We start from the raw sequence: 26,325 nt of genomic DNA on the forward strand, positions 1-26,325 counted from the left end.
TTCAGACTCCATCTACACAGTTGTACCTATGTTATCCATGCCATTACTGAAGCTTCAGCTAACACATGGCGGTGCTCTGGTTGTTCTATCCATGTTCCTGGAGAATTCAGCTTTTCTGAGCTGATGGCTTATCACTGCCACCAGCCCTTTGGGGTACTTAAAGGAATGAATTGTGTTCTAGAAGATTACGCACTTCAGCATCCAAGGCTCTGTTTTGAATAGACGCTTATGATCTCCTACCTGCTCACGAAACCTAAATGGAACTTATAAAGTCAAATAAATCCATTCACAGGGCATTGGACAGGCTGTTGGGCAACAACCTGCTGACTGAGCCACACAGAATAGCATTATGTCTTTTGCGGTGCAAATGGCAGAGTTTTTTTTTTATTCCTGTTGGTGCTGATTTTCTGGCTAACACAACTCTACAAACTGTGTTCATAACAATACTCTATCATTGTTTCCCGTACGTTCATCTGTACTGCCCCCTTGATTCGACAGTGGAAAAACAGATGTTAAATCAGGCAATATGGCATAACCACCATTCTTAATGGTGAGAAAAGCTGAGTCAGGAACTCGGTGGGTGAAGAGACTGGTGATTTCCTTTACCAAGTCTGTATGTAGATACATTAGACAGTTCTTATAATCCTCCAGTAAAAATTGTTTACCAATGAAGTTAACACAAAAGATACATCAGATGAAAACAGCAAACTGCTAATTCACAGCAAGACAAATTAATTGTTGGCAACCAGTTGGATTTATGAGAACACTGAAACAGTATGCAGCATTGGGTAGACCACATAACTAATGTAATCAGCTGTGGAATCTGTGCCCATTTCGTAAGTACATCTTTTCTTTCCATTGTTCTGCTGCTAAGTTACAGTTCAGCAGTGACTGAATAATACAAGAGGAGTTCATTTTCAGAGAACCTGAGGACTTTTCGGGCAGAGTGGGCTAAAGCACACATGTCCATTAATTAGGAGGCATGAATTTCTGTACCATCCATTCCATTGTATCCACAAAAGTACGAGTGTCGGTGGGGAGTAATTTAAGTCACAGAGAACACTTAAAACAGCTCTCCACATTATCATAACAATATTGCATCAGAGTCCAAATATTCATGTGTACTGTAAGTGGAGTTCCAGTAGAAACAAATTATAAAACTGACTCTCCTGAAAGTGAGAGCTACATACACAAGCATAAAATAATGCTCGGTGTATTGTATACATCCTGACTTGTGTGGTGGCATTACTAGTGTCCTCCCATTGCAAATATTGAATTTGTCTCTGGCGGCATAGAAATGTGTCATGGCTTCTTAATGCCATGATGATGATATTTGTCAACTAATTACTGAGTAATTACTGGTTGTTAAAGGACATAACAACTGTAGTCAGTACTGTCAGTTACATATGACAATGCTGGTGGGAAAATCATATGCTTGGGATTTTACTCAACTCTGATATGGCAAGAATATTGAAAATATTTTATAAAAGACATCTTTGTGTAGAGCATTGTTATCATACAAGATGCTTTGTATTTGTCTCAGTATATGCTTCCAGAGTTAGATTGTATTTAGTATGTTTTTTGAAACCCCTCGGTCCACAATTTAAAAAAAAACAATGCTGCTTGTTTTAACCTTTTTGCAATCGGCCATTTTGAGTGGTGAAAGCTAAAAATGTTGTTTTTATACTGTCAAACAGAGTTTTGTTTAAATTGTCACTTGTCATACTGCATTCAGTTTTAAAAAAATGAAAAAAATACAAATTACCCACATAAGTATGCAGTTATTATGGTATACCCTGATTGTCATACATCTTCACTTTAAATTGATTATAAGTGACAAAATAAAAAGTATTTTTACAAAATAATGTGAATTTGATTTTATATAATAACAGTACACGTGATTCAGGGAAAACTAATTAATGTCCATAAAATTTATTTTACAAATTTCTTTGCAAAGTGACATAAGAAAAGTAAAACTTTTAATATTATTAGATTGTACAGTACAGTCTGCCCAATGTATGCAGTTCTTTATCTACCCAGTATGCAGTTGTGTATCACTTAACACTTGTGTTTTGTAGGAGAATACATTTTACCAAACCATGGGAATGTGTTAAATGGTATGAAAACAGTGTAGGACTTCCGTTGAGTCCCATATTCAATAAGCATGCTGTAATACCCCTTACCTTGGCTATTGTGACATTCTTCCATTTTCGTATGGGCTGGACAAAGTATAGCAGTATGGTAGATATAAACTGAGTAATGAGTGGTTTGTATCAGTGACAATTAGTTGAAGTAATGCTGTAGTGAAAATAAATTGAAATATTCAGTTGTAGAAGATTCAATTGGTGGCATATCTTGTATCTTTTGGTTTAGGCACCTTGTGAAATGGACGTGGTAATGGCTGTAGAATTTCAGGTGCAGTCACTTCAGTGTACTGTGTATTTTCCATTCTGTCTTTACTTTTAATCAGTATAGCAGCAAGAACATCATTGTCACCTTCCGAAGCACTGCTCCTTTCACTGAAATACTCATTTTATTGTTGGACACATTTTTAACAAATAAATTACAGAAGTGAATGAAATAAGCAAACTGAAAACTTAACTTAAAGAAAAATATCACGGAAGCAATATGAAATAACGCTACTGCACAAGAACATCAGATGAAATAACAAAATGTAAACAAGCATTACAAAGTGAGATATCAACAAACAAACAATGCAGCAGCATTACAACGCTCGGAAGTTGATAACTATTGGTGTACGAGTAAGTTGAAATGTTGTGCATCAATACTGAGCACGCTAGCTACATCTGGTGTTGAATTTCATAAGCCAAGAGAAAGTAAACAGAGTGCTGATAAATTGACACTCTGACAGTTCGGGCAATAAATTTTTTTTTTACCTGAATATACCTCTGAAACTACATATTTTAAATAACTGAATGTAAAGAAACGGGGAGCAGCTGATACTTTGTATTACAGTTTTACTGAAAACTGGCCAGCCAGATCACTGTTCTTATCTATAAATTCTTAATGTGTTGCTATAGGAGAGTATGCTTCTAATTGGCAACTAGATTTTGTGTTCAAGTCCCAGTTCCACTTAGTCTAGATGGAGGCCAGCTTCTTATAGTGCAAAATTTCTGTTTGGGCTGTCTGTCACCTAGGTTTTCTACCATTATTTGTGTGCTCATGAAGGTTTTATAACACCTACCTTGGAAAATTTTGCCACTCAGTCTCTCAGAGAACAAGCAGTTGAACAGTTACAGTATCTGTGACAGTCAGACATAAATATGTTAACACAGTAGTATGTCCCTGCTTTGATTACTAATGTGGTTCAGTTTGATTTTGGACCTCCTGGAGCACTTAACACTGTGCACTCTAAACTCAATTCATCAAGTTAACTATTCTGATTATTAGATGGCATACACCGATGAATGTGTCCTAAGGGGGACTTCATATTCTTCTTAACTATCTGGATTCAAAGGTTCTACTCCTGGCTGGATCCTAGATAGAGAAATGTTATTCAGTGAAACAGCCTAACTGTGTACACTTCTCTCTACAGGAATTTCCATCCTGAATGTAGCACCAGCCAGTTCCAGCCTTCCTCCAGAGATTTACGACCTTGTTGACATATTGTGTGTCAATGAAGTTGAGGTTTGTGTTTTACGAATATTCAAATAAGAATTACATTTTGCTGTTATTACTGCAAAGGTAGCCTAACTCTTTGTTCATCATCTTATTGAAATCCTTGAGCTTTAAAAGAATGGAACCACGATTGGTAAATGTGATGAGATTCAGGTGAAATTTATTCAAAATTGAATAATCATATTAGACTTTAGTCAAAGTCAGAGTAACGAGCAAATGCTGACAAGCTAGAACTTGTTATGTGTAGCTGATACAACGATCTTGGACAGCCAGCTTGAGGTTAGTTGCTTTGAAGATCAGTTTCAATGCAAACTTAAACATGACTGTAGTGAGTTATTTAATGAATAAACCTGTTACATGTAGTCAGGGGTTTTGATTGCAATAACAGATACTCCATAAACAAGCAAGGGGAATTATTTACAGAATTCAGGCCTTCTTCAAGCACTAAGCAGAAAAAGGTCCAATTCTTTATGTTACCAAACGTAAATAGTACACCGCAGTAGTGTCACACAAAAAGTTGCAGAGGAGCATAACTTTGTATGTTCAAACAAAACAGAAATTTATTTTGTGATGGTGTCTTTTAATAGAAAGAAGTGATTAATCGTTATAAAAGTGATGTAGTGGAAAAAATCTTGAATGGTTTTTAGAAAATACCGTACTTGGTTTGTACTAGTGGAGCACCCACAGAAAAAAGGCAAAAATTACCAAATGTGGGCAAGCTCTTGTAGAATTATAGGTTTATTATTCCAAAAAGGGGACAGAATGAATGTATCTGAAAAGGTGGTAATTAGGTCTGTGAAACAGTTAACTGTGTGTGTGCGTGTGCATGTTCGTGCCATCCCTCAGGAAATAAAAGCTGAATATAAACTAAATTCAAAAATGTGGAAAGAAATCTGAAGAGAGAAACACACAGTTGACTTTGAAAGACAAGTTCTGAATTCATAAAAACATTATAAATAGAGAAATCCAAATTCCTGCTACATATTTAGTGCTTTATTGGTTTGCGAAAGGCCTATTTCAGCTACCTGCGAATAATACATGGTCTCGTTAATCTTTGTTTCTATTCTCCAGTATAATTATTGACAAAATTTGGTGTTTACACAATATAACTTATGTCTGGCTGTCCTTGACATCCACAAAACATTGTATGGTGATGTTACTGTGTAATGATTTGGTTGTGAAGTATCGTAGGTGAGGTGATTACAAGATTGTGGCAGCAATACTTCCATATCACAATCATTAATATTGTTGTAGAAGAGACTTTTTTGTTGGCTATGTCCTTTTCTCTGGTGGTTGTTTTTTGGCAGAACACCAGTGACGTTATATGTTTACAATTTTGTATTGATTTATTGACCTACGAGTTTTATGTATTAGTGATTTGATATTTGCTATTAATTTTATTTTTGTTTATAAAATGTTATTGGCAGTATACGTTTATCCATTATCTATATTTAAAATGTCAATAAAATTGTCAGTATAGTGTTTGTATTTAAGTATAGTTTGTTCGTTTAATCTGCCATTTCAATCTGCCATTTGATAGTTACATGTGTGCATATAAATTTGTATTTCTTTGGAACTCTTTGCCTTTACAAATGTCTGCTCGTGTCTGTGTATGTGCGGATGGATGTGTGTGTGTGTGTGTGTGTGTGTGTGTGTGTGTGTGTGTGTGTGTGTGCGAGTGTATACCTGTCCCTTTTTCCCCCAAGGTAAGTCTTTCCGCTCCCGGGATTGGAATGACTCCTCACCCTCTTCCTTAACACCCACATCCTTTCATCTTTCCCTCTCCTTCCCTCTTTCCTGACGAAGCAACCGTTGGTTGCGAAAGCTAGAATTTTGTGTGTATGTTTGTGTTTGTTTGTGTGTCTGTCGACCTGCCAGCACTTTCATTTGGTAAGTCACATCATCTTTGTTTTTAGATGTATTTCTTCTAGGGTATTCATGGTTCTTTCCTTTGGTACTAATATTTGCATAGCTCATTCTGGTCTGCTTTGTGGTTTTCTGCTTTTAAGTGATTCATGAAAAAGGATGGATTTGTATCAGTTTCTGGTGTGTTCTTAGTACCTAATTCCAAAATTTCTTTCTGTTTGTCCCATATACCATTTATTGCAATCTTGACATTTGATTAAGTATATGGCCGAATTTGTATCCCTGAGTAAATTTTTGTTTTTAGATTTTGTTTGGTTCAGTATGCTAAATTTTACTTCCGTATTTTTCAGTAATGCATTTAATTTGTTGGATATATTTCCGATGTATGTTCTAGGTATGCATAAGATCTTCTGTGTCACTGGTGATTGTTTTAGAAGTTTCATGTCTTTATGTGTTTCAGTATGTGTACTTGGTTTTTTATATTATTATTATTATTATTATTATTTTAGGTGAGTGATTATGTTTAGGTTATAGTCATTTTGTTGTACTGTAAACTGTAGAACTGCTAGTTTTTTTGCATTGCAGCTTGTTCTAGTGGTTGGTTGGTTAGTCTGTTGATCACAGTATGGAAATGTGTGTGTCTTTATTTGATTTAGGGTGACATGCTTTGCATTTGTGATGTTGTCTGTCATTACGGATTTTCTAAAAATGTTGAAGTTGAGTGCGGTGTTAATATTTTTGATTTTCCGGTCTAGAAAATTTATTGTTGTATTAGTATCTAATTCCATTGAAAATTTCATTTTTGGATGTGTGTGTTTACTTGTTGGTGTGGGGTTCTGAAAAACTGCTGTTCTAAGGTGTTTAATAAGGTGTCCACTATAATTTTTGTTGTTGATATTAATGTAAGCAGTTCAGTAATGTCGTATATACTGACAGTAAATGTTTTCCCATTTTGGAGTAGGTTTTGCTCTACAGTTCTTATGGTTTCGTGGAGCGGTATATTTGTGTAGTGGTTGGTGATGTCAAATGATACAAATTTCCCACTTGCTGGCATTTTTATATCTCTTATTTTGTTTGGCTGCGTTTATGAATTTTTGATGGTGGATTTTTGTTATATGTGTAATACTTTGTATGTATATTGTTCAGTTTTTTACTAATGAGGTAGGTGGGACTGCCTGTGCAACTGACGATGTGACATATAGGAATAAATTCTTTATGGATCTTAGGTTAACAATGTAATTTTGGTGTCTTTGGGTTCATAACTACATCTGCTCTTTTTTCATAATCTGTAAATATTGTGTTGCGGGATTTGATGACATTTTTAGCCTGTGCTGCAAATTTATTGGGAGGGCCACTCTCAATTCTTGTGATATTGTTAGCTTTAAAGAAAATGGTTACTTTTGGTTTAATATAATCATACTATTACCTTTATGTGCTTTTTGGCTGTTGCATTGTTTATGATGTGTTCATGGTTTATTCTATTTAGTATAGAGTAGTGTGTTTTCTTTTGTTGCCCATATGTATGTTGATGGATTAAGTCTTTTTCTGTACCTTATTGGCAATTTCACTGAATCAGTCATGACTTTTGTTGTTACAGTATTAGGTGTAGACTGTGTCTTATATTTTAGGCCTTCGTCTAATAGTTTTAGTTCGTTATCTGTGAGTATAATATTTGTTAGATTTCTTTGTTCTTGTATTGAATTGAAATGGCAGTGTGTATTTTTGTACTTGTTTCTTTGTGAGGTGTTTATCAGGTGCTGAATATTCTTTTTGTTGATTGCATGTACTTGCTGGCTGGTATAAACAACATATTTGGTTGTATATTAAAAGATTAGTACTATTGCTAAGTTTTAAGTGAGCTACATACTTTTTTTGATTTGTGAATTTTTTTTGGTAAAGTTATTAGTTCAATCATTTTTACTTTTGGGGTTATGTAACACAGGGTGTGCTCCATGACATGATATGATCTAAGTGCCATTGTTTTTATAGTTGAGGGCCCGCAGCACAATGTGTGTCTTGCAGGGACTTTATGAGTAGAAAAATCCAAATCACTCTTATGCCTTTAGTGCTTTATTGGCTTGCGATAGGTCTGTTTCAGCTACAGTGCCACTTTCTAGTTGCCTGAAAAATAATATATGATTTTGCTAACCATATGTATAATTATTGAAAATATAGGGTGATTATACAATATAACTTACGTCTAGCTGTTCTTGATGTCCAGTACCGAGCGAGGTGGCGCAGTGGTTAGCACACTGGACTCGCATTCGGGAGGACGATGGTTCAATCCTGTCTCCAGCCATCCTGATTTAGGTTTTCCGTGATTTCCCTAAATCATTTCAGGCAAACGCCGGGATGGTTCCTTTGAAAGGGCACGGCCGATTTCCTTCCCAATCCTTCCCTAACCCGAGCTTGCGCTCCGTCTGTAATGACCTCGTTGTCGACGGGACGTTAAACACTAACCACCACCACCACCTTCTTGACGTCTATAAAACATCAATTAGTGCTGTCACTGTGTAATGGTGTCTTACAGGTGGCACAGTTATATGATTGTGGCAGCTATACTGCCATATCTAGATTGTTACTGTTGTTATAAATGATATTTTGTTTGTTGGCTGTGCCCTTTTTGTTCTGTTTATGTATTTTTGACAGCTTTATTTGTCAGAACACCATTGGTGTTACGTGATTACAATTTTGTATTGATTTATTATTCTCTAGGTTTCTGTGTATTAGTGATTTGGTCTTTGCTGTTTATTTAATCTTTGCTTGTAAAATGTTATTGACTATGCATTTTTATCTGTTATCTATATTTAAGATGTTAATGAAATTTTCAGTGTGTGTTTGTGTTTAAGAACAGTTTCTTCATTTTATACTCTGTGGATAGTTATATGCGTGAATATAAAATTCTATGTCTTCAGAGAATTCATGGTTATTCCCTTCAGTATTATGTGTAATATATGCATTGCTCATTCTGTCTGGTTTGCTTTGTGGTTTTCTATTTTTGTGTGAATGATGAAACTGGATGGATTTGTATCACTTCTGCTGTGTTCTTGAAATCTGATTCCAAGATTTCTTCCTGTTTGTCCTCTATAAAATTTACAGCAGTCTTGACATTGGATTTGGTACACACCTGAATTTGTGTGGACTGGTAATATTGTTATCCCTGAGTGAACTTTGTGTTTATCGATTATGTTTGATTTGGTAAGCTAATCTTACTCTTGTATTTTTCAGTAATGCATTTAAATTGTCTCACACATTTCCTATGTTTGTCACAATTACTTCAGTGAAGATGCCAATAAAACACCAGAAGACGATGACAGTACAAGTGTCCAACAGAACAAAAAAACCGTAATCCATAAACATATATATATGACCAGCAAAATAAAACAGTCCACTCTGTACTAAAGCAAATAAACCACAAACTCATCACAAACAATGCATTAATCATAAAAGCAATAGTCTTGTTATAATAAACCAAAATGATTACATAACAAAGTAAACAGTTTCCTGGCAGCTAATAATACCACAAAAATTAATTGGGACCCTACTAATAAATTTGCAGCTCATACTAAAAAAGCCAACAAATCTCACAAAACAATATTTACAGATGATGAAAAAAGAACAAATATAGCTTTGAACAAAAGAACAAAATTATATTAGCAACCTAAAATCCCCAAGATTTTATTCCTATATGTCCTGTAACCAACTGCACAAATGGCTCCACCTACCTCAAGAGTAAAAAACTAAACAACCTGCTTACAAAGTATTGCACATATAGCAAATAATTCACAATTAAAAATTCTTGAATGCTGGCAAACAAAATAAAAGATATAAAAATTCGAGCAAATGGAAAATTTGTATCATTTGACATCACCATCCTTTACATAAATATATCAGTCCAGGAAACCGTAAGAACTGTAGAGCACAACCTACTCCAATACAGAAAAACATTTATTGTTGGTATATAAGACATCACTGAACTGCTAAAATTAAAAGTGGCAAAAAATTATTTTGAATTCAACAACAAACTCTTTAACTACAAGAGAATGGGGGAGCTATGAGTTGCACCATTGCAAGCACAGTAGCAGACATCTTATTAAATACCCCAGAAAAAAATTCAGGCTTAGAAATGATACTTTGCTCTTAATAGACAGAACCAACACAGACATTCGACAAATACATCAAGCATTGAACAAGCTACATCTGAAAATGAAATTTGCTGTCAAATCAGGGACTAATAAAACAATAAATTTTCTCCACCGGAAAATCAAAAATATTAATCAAACACACAACTTCAAAATTTTCAGAAAATCCACAATGACAGACAACAACATAAATGCAAATTCAAGTCACCCTAAGCACATAAACACACACATTTCCATACTATGATAAAAAGACCAATCAATCTACCACTAAAATAAGCTGAAACCAGAAGGAACCAGGAATTCTACAATATATGGCACAACAAAATGACTATAACCCAAACCTAACAACTCAACTGTACAAACAAACCACCAAGTCAGCATACAGCGATACCCATAAAGACATGAAACTACTAGAAGAATCACCAGTGAAACAGAAAGTCGTATACATACCTACAACATACATAGGAAATCTATCTGACAAATTAAATGCATTACCAAAAAATTTGGGAGTAATTTTTAGTATCAAAAACAGTCTTGATCACAATTTATTTATTCCGGTGACCGGTTTCGCCCACTACTGTGGTCAGCTTCAGACCAATAAGTAAGAACCTCCTTCTGGTGGTAAATCACTAGTATGGAAATGCGTGTGTTTATGTGATTTACCACCAGGAGGAGCTTCTTACTTATTGGTCTGAAGATGACCACAGTAGTGGTTGAAACTGGTCATCGGAATAAATAAATTGTGATCAAGACTGTTTTTGATAGTAAATATTTGTAACAACATTGATCACTGTTCACTCCCAAAATGTATTCAAAAGTAATTAATATGGGAGTAAGATTGACCTACCAAACGAAACACAAATTTACTCAGGGAAAACAAAATTACCAGTCTACATAAATTCAGCCATATACTAAATCAAATGTCAAGTTTGTGCTAAATTTCATACAGGACAAATGGAAAGAAATTTTGGAATTAGATATATCAAAAGTACACCAGAATTAGTGATACAAATCCATCCATTTTCTTCAGTCACATGAAAACAGAAAAGCATGAATTTGAAGAGATAGAACAAGCAAAGCAAATATTACACATAATACAGAAGGGCAGAACCATGAATATCTTGAAAGAAATATAAATTTACGTGCACTCATATAACTACTCACAGGACTTATTAAATGAACAAATATATCTTAAAACACAAACACTTCAACAATTTTATTGACATCTAAAATATAGGTAACGGATAAACAAACACAGCCAATAATGTTTTATACGCGAAGATAAAATTAACAGCAAGGATCAAATTACTCGTAGATTAATAAATTAAAACAAAACTGTAACCACATAATATTGTTGATTTTCTGTCAAATAAAGTTGTCAACTTACAAAAACTTGTAAACAGAACAAGAAGGCTGTAGCCAGCAAAAAAGTCTCGTCTGCAACAACGTTAACAATAGAGGTATTGCAGTACAGCTGCTACCATCATATAATCACATAACCTATGAGATGTAACAACCAAATCATTAGACAGAGACAGCACCAATCGACGCTTCATGGACATCAAGAACAGCTAGGTGTAAGTACTATTGTGTAATCGCTTAATATTGTCAATAATTATGCATAAGAATAGAAACAAAGTTAACAAAATTGTGTCTTATTCAGAGACAGCTAGAAAATGGCACTGTGGCCAAAATAGGCCCATCGCAAACCAATAAAGCACTGAATACATAGCAGAAATTTGGATTTCTCTACCTATAATGTCTCCACAAGACATATATCACACTGCAGGCCCTCAAGAAAACAAATTTAAAAAGTTAGTTCATAAGTGTGAATGTGGGTGATTGACTCATTGTTGTGACTGCTGAATAGAGAAAACAATGTGGAGGTACTGTTAAGGAAGAAGCAGCAGGAATAAGCATGTAATTGATCAATGGAAAATCTCATATAAAGATGTGAAACAAATACTAACAAAGAGATAGAGGGGCTGGCCAGTACTTACCTCAGCTCAGTACAGCCGATAGGTACACAAAAAACAGAACCAAAAATTTACGTTCCAAGCTTTCGGAACAAATGTTCCTTCATCAGGGAGGAGAGAGGGGAAAGAAAGGGAAGAAGGGAAAGTAGATTCAGTTACTCACAACCCAGGTTATGAAGCAACAAGGAAAGGAAAACAGGGAGAATAGCAAGGATGGAGGCATGGTTGTCATAGGGAAGCCAAAGATATTCTGTTGTGAGTAACTGAATCTACTTTCCCTTCTTCCCTTTCTTTCCCCTCTCTCCTCCCTGATGAAGGAACATTTGTTCCGAAAGCTAGGAACGTAAATTTTTGGTTCTGTTTTTTGTGTATCTATCGGCTGTACTGAGCTGAGGTAAGTACTGGCCAGCCCCTCTATCTCTTTGTTAGTATTTGTTAAGCATGTAATTGAACACTCAGCAAAATTAACTTGAGAAAATCAGAAATAATAAGAGATTGGAAGACTGTGGATGTGCATGGATCCATAATATTCACATGCTTTGTTGGGAATGCAGTTTCTAAATAATTCATGATTCCATATTAAAGTATGATCTTTATACAGTAAATGGACAGTAGTAAATGAGAAACAGAGATTACAGATCCCATGGCACTTAGTTGAGTGAGGAGACACATATAGGCTGCAGCACTGGTGTTCATTTCGCCATCTAATCATGCAGATTTAAATTTTCTGCGGTTTCTGCAAATGACGGCAAATGCTGGTATGGTTCTTTTGAACAGGGCACAGTCAGTTTATTTCCCAAATCCAAGCTTGTGCTCCAGTTCTAATGACTTCATAGTCAACGGCACACTAAACTCTTAATTTACTTTCTTTTCCCCTTTGAAGGAGATTAAGATGACCCTGAATATATGACAACTCAGCTTTTTTAAGAGACCCCCTGAGAAAATTTTATGTTTTAACATATTCTGACTAATCAAAATTTCAAGCTTTTATTGGTGTAAGGGATCTGTCTGAAAAGTTAACATTGCACCTAGTCTAAATCTGTGCCATTTATTAATTGTCTACATTTTGATGACACAGGGAGAAATAAAATAAACAAAAGGGAATTGTTTGCATCAGTTTTTAGATTCACTGCCTTTTTTGTTTACTTAGCCTGTCGTCGGTGGTATCACTATTATTAAATAATAATAATAATAATACTTCTTCTTCCTCTTCATCATCCTAACATGTCAGCAGTGAAACATATATCTCCATTGGCGAAAAAACCATAGATTTCGCTTCTGTGCTGACATGCCCACCACACTCTCATTGGTCGTGTAGAACCAGCAGTTGACACACCCACACTTGTTCGCGTCATACCTCATGGGATCTCAACAACATTGCACCACAGAACACATTAAGTACACAATTGGTCCCCATCTAGACTTTTACCATCTCCTGCAGAAATGTACGCTATTGTTGAAAGTTGGTGTAATTTTAAAGTCAGTTGGGTTCCAAGTGCAAATGGATTTGAGCAGACTGCAGTTAAAACAGGTTAGATGTTCATAAAAAGCTAAAGTACACAGTGTACATTCACATGGTTGGGTGCACGATGAAATTTATGCCTGCTCATACTCCTCTCTCTGCACTCATTGCAGTTATTAGCCAAGCTGGATCACTGTCTCCCCCCCCCCCCCCCCCCCTCTCAAACTTTCCGTAATGCTGTGTTTCAGCAGCAGTGAAACATGGATGCAATATCTTCTAGGGTGCAGGTCAATGTAACAACAGCAACTAATACATAAAGAAAAGATCAGTATCACTGTTCAGTTCAATTCTCGAACATTCGCTCATCACGCAATCTGGTGACGTCTGTCTCCACAATGGGTCTTTCTGGTGTAATTTATTCTTGCGAGAACATTTGCAGTTAGTTTAATATGCTTTATTTAATTTGTTAGACTTTTCATTCTGGACTAATTTTTCTTCTCGCTTTATCTGAGTGTCATCATCTTGTTCTAAAACTGATAACAGTTTTTTCCAGTATTCTAATACATGTACAGCAACTGAATTTCTCATTTGGAACCCACTTGGTAAATTATTAGTTGCTCATAACCAAATAAAATTTTTACTTCGGTGCAGTGTCAAATAATGGTTTTTTAAGGACAAGATTCTTGCCTTTGAATGTTACCTTTACTTACCATATTTTACGGATTATAAGATACACTTTTTCTTTGAAAAATTGCCTCCAAAATTCAGGTCTTTCTTACACTATATGTCTACACTGAAGAGCCAAAGAAACTGGTATACCTGCCTAATATCATGTAAGGTCCCCCACAAGCACACAGAAGTGCAGCAACACGATGTGGCATGGACTCGACTAATATCTAAAGTAGTGCTAGAGGAAATTGAAACTATGAATCCTGCAGAGTTGCCCGTAAATCTGTAATTGTATGTGGGGGTGGAGATCCCTTCAGAACAGCACATTGCAAGGTATCCCGTATATGATCTGTAATGTTCACGTCTGGGGAGTTTGGTGGCCAGCGGAAGTGTTTAAACGTAGAAGAGTGTTCCTGGAGCCACTCTGCAGCAATTCTGGATGTATGGGGCGTCGCATTGTCCTGCTGGAATTGCCCAAGTCTGTCACAGTGCACAATGGACATGACTGGATGAAGGTGATCAGACACGATGCTTACGTATGCGTCACCTGTCAGTCACATCTAGATGTATCAAGGGTCCCATATCGCTCCACCTGCACACACCTCACACCATTACAGAGCCTCCACCAGCATGAACAGTCCCCTGCTAACATGCAGGGCCCATGGATTCAAGAGGTTTCCTCTATACACGTACATGTACATCCGTTCGATGCGATATGAAATGAGACTCATTCGACCAGGCAACATGTTTCGAGCTATCGACAGTCCAATGTCAGTGATGATGGGCCCAGGCGAGGTGTAAAGCTTTGTGTCATGCAGTCATCGAGGGTACACAAGTGGGCCTTCGGCTCCAAAAGCCCATATCGATGATATTTCATTGAATGGTTTGCACGCTGACACGTGTTGATGGCCAAGCATTGAAATGTGCTGCAATTTGCAGAAGGGTTGCTTTTTTGTCATGATAAATGATTCTCTTCAGTCATCATTGGTCCTGTTCTTGCAGGTTCTTTTCCGGCCGCAGCGATGTCAGAGATTTGATGTTTTCCCGGATTCCTGATATTCATGATGTACTCGTGAAATGGTCATATGGGAAAATCCCCATTTCATCGCTACCTGTGTCCCATCACTTGTGCGCCGAATATAACATCACATTCAAACTCACATAAATCTTGATAACCTGCCATTGTAACAGGAGTAACCAATTTAACAACTATGCCAGCCACTTGTTGTCTTATATAGGTATTTCTGACCACAGCGCCTTGTTCTGCCTGTTGACATATCTCTGTATTTGAATGCACATGCATATACCAGTTTCTTTGGTGCTTCAGTGTATATCTATACTCTATGCCCATCTCTGTCTGGCAACACTGGAGTCAATTGGCATGAGACGAACATGAGTTGCGGGGATTCAAAAGCTTGCTAACACTGTCTACCTCACGCCCGCCATCACAAACCCAGAACACTGTCTAGCCTATGATGCATCATTGCAGTCTATGGTGCCAGTGACCTTGAATTGAAATTGATTTGTGTTATGGATAACAGTACAGTATTTTTGTTAGTAGCTAGTGTTGTAATGGAAAAAATGAAAAGTATTCATATGATGCTGGCTAGAAATTGAAAGTAAAAGCTTATGCAGAGCAACATGGAAACAGAAGCTGAGCAGCATTTTGGCCCTCCAGAAAAAAACATTCGCAATTTGCGGTCAAGTAAAGAGGAACTGGAAAAAAAGAAAGAAGACTAAATGTGCATATAGAGGACCGAGTGCAAAATGACCAAAATTAGAACATGCTGTATTGAAATGGATTCAAGGACACCATCAAAATGGCATTGGAGTTAGTGTGAAAATGGTTCAAATACATGCTCACAAGTTAGTGCTACAGCGGAACTTAGCAGACTTTAAAGATGAAGTTGGTTGGTGCTACGGGTTTATAAAGCATCATGGACTTAGCATGTGAACCAAAACCAAAATATCTCAGAAATTGTCACAAGGGTATGAAGAGAAAATATTATCTTTCCATTGCTTTATTATTCAACATGGAAAGAAAATCAGTGTGGAACTAAGCCAAATAGTGAATATGGACGAAGCTACTCTGACATTTGAAGTACTGAGTAGCAGAAAGATGCTAAAACTGTAACTGTAGAAACAAGTGGACAGGAAAAAAATGCACCACATTGTTGTCCTTTCCTGTTATGCTGACAGTACTAAACTTAATCCATTTTCAAATGCAAAACAATGCCAAAACCACCTAAAATACCACCAGGTGGTGTTTATGTACATGACAAGGGTTGGATGGAAGAAGCTGGTCTGAAATTACAGATTAACAGAGTATGGGTAGTTATTTGAAAAATTCTGTGAAAGAGAAATTGAGACAGGAGAATACAAAGCTTGCTATTATTCTGGAAGGACTTATTTCACAATGGTAACCTTTTGATTTCTCGCTAAATAAACTTTTAAAGTGTATATGAGAAAGGAATGGTACAAATGGTTGATGGATGAATCCCAACATGAATTCATGCAAAAGGAAGCTTTAAAATGATCCACTATCAAACAAATGTGTCACTGGACAAAACAGTCGTGGTCTAGAGTGAGAGAAGACATTATTGTTAAATCTTTCAAGAAGTGTAGCATAAGCAATGCTCCTGAGAGCAGTGAAGACTCTCTTACGTATGGAGAGGACAGTGATGACAATGAAGAGCAAGAAGAAGAAAGTTCAGATGATGATTTGCAGTTTACTAATAAAAATTGTAAAAATGTTATTAAAAATTGCTTAAAAATTAAGATGTCTTAGTCTGTAAAATTTGGTAAAAAGCAGCATAAATGTACCCGGTGATCAAAAAGTTAGTATAAATTTGAAAGCTGAATAAATCACGGAATAATGTAGATAGAGAGGTACAAATTGACACAGACGCTTGGAATGACATGGGGTTTTATTAGAACCAAAAAAAAAAAAAAAAATACAAAAGTTCACAAATGTACGACAGATGGTGCTTCATCTGATCAGAATAGCAATAATTAGCATAACAAAGTAAGACAAAGAAAAGATGATGATGATCTTTACAGGAAATTATCGATATGTCCACCATCATTCCTCAACAATACCTGTAGTCGAGGAATAATGTTGTAAACAGCACTGTAAAGCATGTCCGAAGTTATGGTGAGGCATTGGCATCAGATGTTGTCTTTCAGCATCCCTAGAGATGTCGGTCGATCACCATACACTTGCGATTCAGGTAACCCCAAAGCCAATAATCGCACGGACTGAGGCCTGGGGACCTGGGAGGCCAAGCATGATGAAAGTGGCTGCTGAGCACACGATCATCACCAAACGACGCGCGCAAGAGATATTTCATGCATCTAGGAATATGGGGTGGAGCACCATCCTGCATAAACATCGTACATTCCAGCAGGTGTTTATCAGCCAGGCTGGGGATGATGCAATTCTGTAACATATTGGCGTACCTCTCACCCGTCACGGTAGCAGTTACAAAACCAGAATCACGCATTTCCTCGAAGAAAAAAGGCCTGATAACAAAGGATGTAGTAAATCCAACCCACACCATGACTTTCTAGTCGTGCAATGGAGTTTCCACGACAGTTCTAGGATTTTCGGTAGCCCAAATTCTGCAGTTGTGGGGGTTGACAGACCCTCGGAGCGTGAAATGAGCTTCGTCAGTCCACAACACGTTACTCAACCAATCGTCATTTTCCACCATCTTTTGAAATGCCCACACCACAAATGCCCTCCGCTTCACTAAATCGCCGGGTAACAGTTCATGATGTCGATGGATTTTGTACGGATAGCATCGGAGGGTATGCCTCAGTGCCAACCAAACAGTAGTGTATGGAATGCTGGTGCGATGCAACTGCACGAGCACTAACTTCCCCGTGCATAGACGAACCCGCTGCAGTCTCCATTTCTTCCTGAACTGTCTCAGCAGCATTACGCCTTGTGCTCGGTAGGTCACAACGGGGTCTATCATCTAAACAACCTGTGGCTTTGAACTTCGAAATCATTCTCGCTACAGCTGCATTTGTCAACGGACCTTTACTCGTTTGAATCCCCATCCTATGGCGATAGGATCATAACGCTGAACTAGCACATTCCCCATTCTGATAATACAGCTTCACGAAAAGTGCCTTCTCAGGTAACATCAACATTATGCGACTGCTGGCGCATCTGATTCTCTCTCTCATTACAGCTCCTTTTATACACGATTGTCATGCGCAGTCACTGATGTTTTGCTGTCCAGCGCCATCTGTCGGACATTTTGTGAACTTTTTTCTAATAAAATCCCATGTCATTCCAAGCATGTGTGTCAATTTTTACTCTCTATCTACATTATTCCATGGTTTATTAAGTTTTCAAATTTATACTGACTTTTTGATCACCCGGTATGTATTTACAACAACTTTTAATGCAAACCTGTTCAAATACAAGAAAAGTTTGTAAGGTGATAGAATTTAATGTTATTTCCTCCTTTGTTTCACAAAATTGCCAGTTTTTAAGCAGGGTATTAGAGTGTTGTAGTGGCTGGTTCATAGTATCTCATAAATCCCTTGCGCTAGTGTTGTGATTCAAGTGTCGTGATTGTTCAAACAAGGTCGACACTGTATCAAGCACTTCAGCATATCAAGAAATCTCAAGTTTATTCGAACGCAAGTAAAACCAAGTATTGTTTTATACGCCCCTATCATTCGGAATTGTTCAAAATAAATTTGTACAAAACCTCAGTAGCTAAAGCTTCATCTGTAAATATAAGGTGACCCTATATTAACCTGTTAAACAATGTAAAAATGTTGACCTCAGCAACAGTAGTTTAATCTGCAAATATAAGATGACCCCATATTTTTTGAATGATGAATTTGGGAAATAATCGGATAAATATGGTATAATTGTGTCATTGGCAATCATCAGTGGTGCTGTATGTGCAGCTATCACCAGTACATACAAATAATTTAGTACATCATCTTAGTATCTTGTTGAAGCTGGTTGGAGATGATATAGTAGTACACAGTGAGGTTCTTAGTAGAAAAATTGTTGCAAACAGTGCTTAGTACAAATGTTAGAGAGTGACCATCAGCATTACCAGTGCAGTGTCGTGTTTATTGAGAGGTAAAAAGGTGATACACTGTTTGAGTGCACAAACATCAAGACATGACTGTAATCAATAACAAATGTTATATCTTTGACATAAATCTAGTTGTGGAGAAGATAAATACCAAACCAACATTTTTTTCTTGCAATAATTTTTGTCTGGCTGATTCTTGTGCTTCTAAGATTATTATCTCTAAGGGAATGACAACTGATGCAAAAGTGACAGAAACTGACTACTCTGATAATTCGTAACGAACATGTCACTACTAAAAGTCAAAGTATTTTAGATTTCAGTGGTTTCTCTTTTATTTTTGTTTTGGGTGTTATTCTCTCTCTCTCTCTCTCTCTCTCTCTCTCTCTCTCTCTCTCTCTAACAACAGCATAATAGCTGTCTGGTAAGTCTACTTTTATACTATTACCACCACATGAGATGGGTATCAGGCAAAGGAAACTAATAAAGCATGATGGAGGTTCTGTAATGAGAGGGGGGGATGAATGTTCATTGGCTCCTGCAGCCACACCGGAAAGAAAGGTAGTGTGATACGTAATCATTTTAAACAATCACACCCATTTTGTCATGGAGGCACTGTTCTGAGTACAGTATTGTATCTGCTAAAATAAAAATGGCCCATATTGTTCTGGAAATAGACGGTCCATGACTACAGGGTTTTTATTTTATTTCTTTATTTATCTATCTTTCATTCTTGCTTCTAGTTTTGGCAACATAACTGTAAAATGTCTATTTACAGACAAATGCTTTATCAGCTGTGGAATTGCCAATAAAATTTTCCATGAAAGGTGATGGAGAAGATCGTTTCAAAGATTGATTTGATGAAAATGAAATAGCATGACTTCATCACCACAACTGGTGAATTTGAGTATTATTAACCCTTTCACTGCTGCAGATGTGATGTTTGCATTCTGTGCTGAGGGCAGCTTTTCCTGTGGCTGTATGGCTCACCAAATGCTGGTGCATGTGCCGAGCTATAGCATTCTGGCTGATATGAAATACTTATCATCCGATTTTTTGAAAATATTAACTGAAAAAATTTGTTTTTTTGCAAATCTTCTGGTCTGATATCTTTGCTCAATAAAGAACTGAATTTCTTTTTGTTACCTGTCATACTTAACTTTGCTGCACCAAATTAAGTAAAATATTGCACAAAATTTTACAGAGTTTGCAGAGGTGAAAAAGCATTGTGTAAATGTTTTGTTTAGTTGGTTTTAGATCATACACTGCAGTTAGTGAAATGCACATAAGATATCAAAATTTTATTTAAAATTGAGAGCAGAACAATACCTCATTTCATTCTCTAGTCAATTAAGTAAAATATTGCACAAAATTTTACAGAGTTTGCAGAGGTAAAAAAGCATTGTGTAAATGTTTTGTTTAGTTGGTTTTACATCATACACTGCAGTTAGTGAAATGCACATAAGATATCAAAATTTTATTTAAAATTGAGAGCAGAACAATACCTCAATTCATTCTCTAGTCATTGGGCTTTATATGTGACAGTTGGTCACACGTGACACACCCAATCATGTCCTCATGCATCACAAATCATGTTGACATTACCATCATCATATCTCATAAATTATTTAAGATACCAAAACGAGGTGTTTTGCAAACGATAGGAGGCAATGAGGCACATATGTTGCATGATAAATACTTGAAACTTTTTTATTCCCCCGAGATAAGGAAGCAACTTGTTGCAGCAGTGACGTCAGCGGCACAGGATGCACTCTAGGAAAACCCATGTCCACAGCACCTGGGTAACGGCAGTGCAGGAAATGTATGGACATCCACAGCAGCAAAAGGGTTAAGCAGTGGTTGTCTGTGCTTCAAAAAAACAGTTATGGAACTGTTCTCTAACAACTGCCAGAAAAGTGCACTGTTGGCAAAGTGATGTTCATCATCTTATGAGAGTTTCAAAGTACTCACATCCTGTAGTCTGTGTGTATTGCAACTCATCAGTCCAGGAGATCTTTTCCCTTGCTTTGAATGTCCAATGACAATGTTCCTGCACCTGTCCTAATGTCATGTGATGTGCTGTGGAGTATTGGTTTCTGTATCCCATGCAAGGAGGTGGTTCTTGATAAAGTTACTCTCTGATTTTTTATCACCATCCAGCACAAAAGTAATGAATGTTTGGCCACATTATGACCCGTTTGTCCACTATTACAATCAGTAGTCAATGGCAATCACTGTCATTAATATGCCTTAACCACAGCAGTTGCCTTCACCATTGCAGATTTTCCTAGAGTTACGATACTCATGGTACACCTTTGGCACATTGGCATTTGTTAATCCTGATTACTGCACAACCTAAAAGATGGAGTGTCCTTTGGCTCATGTACCAATGATTTGGTTATGATAAAATATGCTGCTGTTGTGCAGTTTGTCTACCCTATGCTTGTCTTGATGCATAAAAATGTATGTACACTAAATGTGAGGAGACAGTTTTTCATGTCATGCATGAAAGTCTGGGATACCAATATATTACAATCACCTAAAAAAATAAATTATGAGCTAACAGAATTCAACAAGATAAGTAAGATATTTTTAATGACTTTCTCAAACACCAGCATAACTTTAATGATGTTTGTGTGAATATTGGGGTAGATTCTATGTTCGGGTCTTTGCCACCTCAAGTGTGATCATTGTTGCCAGTCTGCAAGTTATCCCATGTGTTTAGCTGCTGACACAGAATGAGCCTGTTGTGGTAAGGATTGTTGTTCATTGCTATATTGTGATAAATGTGGTAGTATTGCGTTCCCTCATGGCTCTTTGCCCTTGGTGTTTGGAAAAGCTTGTTGATAAATATAAAAATTCTTGCCCTCTTCTGAATTTGTCGTACTTTTAATGTTCTCACATGAGCCGCAATCATATTTTATTGTTAATGAAAAATGGAGTACCACCAATTACAAAAATTAATGTTTTTCGTAGAGTCATAACAACATAGGTATGACATTATTTTTTATAATCATTACTGCAAACTTCGATTTTTACATTCCCCATTTTACGTCCCATTTTCTTCCTGTTGATATTGGTTTTACTGAAAGAGCTATAAGTGGCACAAAAGACAGGTGGTTTGCACCACGGGTGGTGGTGGAGTTAAGGGAATATTTTGGTCTTTTGTGAAAGAGGAAATGCTGATGTAATCCAAGCTCGGTGCAACCTTTTAAATTCAAACACAGACTCAAAGAATATGCTCAGTCATAATCGAGGAAATGTTGCCCATTTCTAGCTAGTGAACTCTTATTGGCTGGTGACTTTACCCGATATCCATTGCAGCCACCACACCACACTAACGTATGTAAAGTGGCTCACCTACTAGCGATGTGGAGAGAGGGAGTGGCCCTGCAGTGACAGGAATGCAGGTAGGGGTGAAAGCATTTTGAGAAGTGCTGAAAAAGTACTTTTCATGCATGCAGTACTTTTCATGGAAATAGAACAAGTGTTTTGCAATAGCACATTTTAAAGACTTTTGTGTTCAAATTGGACTTGATACAGTTGCAACAACTACATACCTTACTCATGTTCATACTTTGCACCACACATTGTGGATTGTAAAGACTGGCAGCAATGATAAAGGGCATGAAGCGAAACTGTAGCACCGGAGCTTTCTTTCAAATTTACGTTTTACATAGTATACAGAAATGCACTGAGCCAATTCTAATAAGCTTGTAACGTCAACTGTGGAAGTAAACTCATTTTTTCACATCTTGCTTTGTCTCATCAAGCCTAAAATAACATTTTAACAGCGGTGAGCATATGAAGTGTGGCTCATAAGAAAAGCATTAAACAGTAACAGCAGTGGTGACAGAGTATGTCATTAAGCAGATGTCCACATTTATGCTTGTGTTTTAACCACATAGCTGCTGTGATGCTTTTGGTTTAGTTCAATATGTTCACCAATTTTTTGCTTTTTTATGGCTGAGCACAAAGGATGATCTCTCAAAAACGCATGTTTTGAATGTATAATTTCTAGTCGTAGCATGTCAGAAAACAGCCGGATTATCTTGTACCCAGATGCCAATTTCAATTTTTGTTGTGTAACAGCAAGAAAAAGCTCATGTGTGATTTTGAAAGAACTGATGAAATTTATTACCACAAATTATTGTATAAACATTGTATTGTACAGTTAATTTCCTTCACTTAGTCAGATTTTGTACAGATTATTGGAGAGGACTGCAATTGTTAATCATATATGTCAATTACATGTGTTTTTGCTCATTTTTTTTTTTTTGGGGGGGGGGGGGGGGGGGTTCACATTTTCTCAATTCACCCATTTTCCTCAATTTTGCATTTTTTAAATCTGGCCCACACAAAAATGCAAAATAAGGGTTTCACTGTAGATCAAAAAAGTCTTGATGGTACATTTCTTTTGTGTATTGCACATATTTATTGTGATCTTTGTTGAACCAAATATCAAACTTATAGTCCAGGTGAGTATTTGGAAATGTCATATGCAGTGACGCAGTTATTGTTTAGTTACCACAAGAAGCTCAATTCCTGTAACATTCTCTACAAACAATTAAGTTTTGATTGTACTGCTATATTTGTTTTAGCGATACACTTTTTATTTTCATATTTCTCTACTATACACTACTACTCTGAGAATTATTCTACCACTAATGAAACACTTTTAGAAGCATATCATATCAGCATCTAATTGCAAATTCATTGTGTTAACTGTAGGCTGAAACAATATCAGGCCATTCTGCATCATCCGTCAGTGAAGCAATTCTGGTAGCAAAAGATCTGCAACAGAGGTCCAAATCTGGCCGATGTTCCATCGTCCTGACACTGGGTGAATTTGGAGCAGTAGTCGCAGAAGCTGGAGGAAAGGATGCAATCCATATACCAGTTCCACAGCATAAGAGTACTTTTGGTGCTGCACCAGTTGTTGATTCAACAGTAAGTTCTATCAACTACTTCCTATTTTTCCAAGTATTTGGTTTTGTTATACATCACTGCACCTGTTTTTAAACATGAGGTGGTCACTTATTCAATTTATTTTTGTTTTCTTCACTTAAATTGAGGAAATCAAAATGACAGAGTAAGGGGGCATTTAAAATGTAAAGGCATGTTGGTTGTACAGCTCATTGCGAGATAGGATACAACCTGTTGGTGTTGCAGGCATGTGACAGGATAAGGAAAGTACATGAGCCGAGCAGAAATGAATGGGGAATCATTCTAACAAAGATACAGGGCCATGGGAAATCCATTGACATAAGCAAGTTAGACCAAGGATGGATTGTTGCGGCTCAGCATCTAGGGACAGATATCTTAAAAATTTCAAAGCTGGTCAGTTGTTTGCAAGCTGCTGTCATGAGCATCTATGGAAACTTGTTGAAAGATGGTGAAACCATAAATAAATAACAAGATGTTGGGCGTCTGTGCCGCACCAAAAAACAGGGAAGTTGAACACTGTCTGCTATGTAAATCAGTGTAGGCTGCCACCGTTCAGCATGTTATTGAACATGGCGTTCCACAGCACACAACTCCTGCACATTCCCATGTTAATCTGACATTGTCAACAATTGCAGTGGGCGGAGGATCATTGAGATTGGTCTGTGAATCAATGGAAGTTTGTCTGATGAATCACATTTTTTGTTACACCTAGACAATCGTAGTTTCCGGATACATCATTGTACGGGTGAACTACTGCTTGAAACATGCACCACATCAAAGATGCAATCTAGTTGGGGTAGGGGGGGGGGGGATGTTAACTCGGGGGTTCCGTGTGTTGTGTGTTAATAAATGAAGGTACCATGACAGCTGCAGACTATGTAGATATTATTGTGTACCGCCTGCATCCTTTTAAGCTCAATATCTTTCTCGATGGTGATAGCATTGGTGTCTTCCAGCAGAGTAACTGCCCACACCCTTGGCCAGAATCATCTTACAGTGGTTTGAGGATTGTGACAGAGAACTCATACTGGTGTCTTGGCCACCAAATTCACTTGATCCGAACCCAGTGGAACACATCTGGGATGCAACAGGTGCCAGCTCTGTGCCCAGAAACCATTGGTCCAAAATTTTTGCATGACCTGAGCTTAAACATCTCCAGAAACCTACCAAGGACTTGCCTAATTTATACCATACAGAATTGCTGTTGTATTGTGTTCCAAAGTTGGATCAACATGCTTTTAAGCAGACAGTCATAATTTTTTGCCTCATCATTCTATGAGTCACATACTCAATGGACCAGCTGGAGTGACTGAATTATTGCTAATCACTAACTCCATTCCAGATTCCACAGATGATAAATTTTTAATATTTTTTCAAGACAGATTTTCTGTGAATAATTTTTTTGTGCTGTCATTTGCTTCAATATAAATGTGTTTAGGTCTGTTACGTTAGGTTTTTTGTATGGACAGAGTAGGGCACGTGAGTTGTTACTAATAGGGGTGGGGGGGAATGCACACACTGTGAAAGTTTTAGGGTATTTATCTAATGTTTGCTTACATTGTGCAATAATACAGCTGTGCAAGATTGTAATTTATTATTGTATTTGGGAAAATAATCTGCTGAATTCATTTTGTTACAATCAAACTTGTTCAATAGTGTTGATGCGACAGCATGTGAGTATCGGCTTAAAAAAAATCATTTGAGTTATGAGAATATTTAACAATAAACAATAAAATACTGCCTCTTTCACCAAATACATTGGTTGCGAGTTCAAACACAGAAAATCAAACTACCTCTTAAACTTCACAGTAGATGCTTATCTTGTAAGAGGTTTGCAGGTTGTCTATAACAGAATCAATAGAAATTATCGGTCAAATAGGCAGGGGAATGGCAGTTGAAGGAATCCATGCGACTAGTTATCACTTTTTTCTCATTGTTAGTCTGGACGTTTGCTGGGAAAGCTTTTCCTAAGAGAGTGTCACAGTTTTCATCATATTCATGAGTCCCATCATCTTAACTGTACAGGTGGTATCTGTCAAATAGCTCACCAAAAACTACTGTCAGAAAAATTCAGTTGCCAACAGAAAATATAAATATGTGTCTTTATGTTATAGGGTGCCGGAGATTCATTCTTGGGTGCACTGGCATTCTTCCTCGCACGCTGCCCAAAGTTGTTGTTAACTGAGATGGTCAGCAGGGCATGTGCTGTGGCATCCATCAGTGTACGAGCAGAAGGAACACAGACTAGTTTCCCTTATGCACATCAACTACCACCTGAAATATTAATGAATTGCTGATATTGTACATAATATTTGTGAACTGGGTGCATTATTTCATTACACTGCTTTTGGAAGACTGTCAGTATTGTTAAGTTGAACACAGGGTGCTTTGTTAATTTCTGTACTTAGAAGCCAACAGAAGTAAAACTTTAGTGGATAAAAACTTTTGGATAATGTGATATCAATAGCTGAGTTGTAAGGGATAAATGATACTAACACATGTTACAATTTCATAATGTAAAATTGTGCAACAATAATAATATCAGATGGTATGCAGGA

General features: G+C 36.9%; 1 protein-coding gene across 1 annotated transcript in view; it reads left to right on the top strand.

The window, feature by feature from the left end:
• LOC124612934 (ribokinase-like) overlaps positions 1-26,325 on the top strand; it is a 66,185-nt gene extending 39,860 nt beyond the window's left edge. Inside the window, exons 5-7 of the mRNA XM_047141432.1 lie at positions 3,557-3,648; positions 23,552-23,770; positions 25,882-26,325. Of these exons, the coding sequence (XP_046997388.1) occupies positions 3,557-3,648; positions 23,552-23,770; positions 25,882-26,064 (494 nt within the window). The 3' untranslated portion in view covers positions 26,065-26,325. The remainder of the gene's footprint in view (positions 1-3,556; positions 3,649-23,551; positions 23,771-25,881) is intronic.

The sequence above is a fragment of the Schistocerca americana genome, chromosome 4, assembly GCF_021461395.2.
Source record: "Schistocerca americana isolate TAMUIC-IGC-003095 chromosome 4, iqSchAmer2.1, whole genome shotgun sequence".
In the NCBI taxonomy this organism is placed as follows: Eukaryota; Metazoa; Arthropoda; class Insecta; order Orthoptera; family Acrididae; genus Schistocerca; species Schistocerca americana.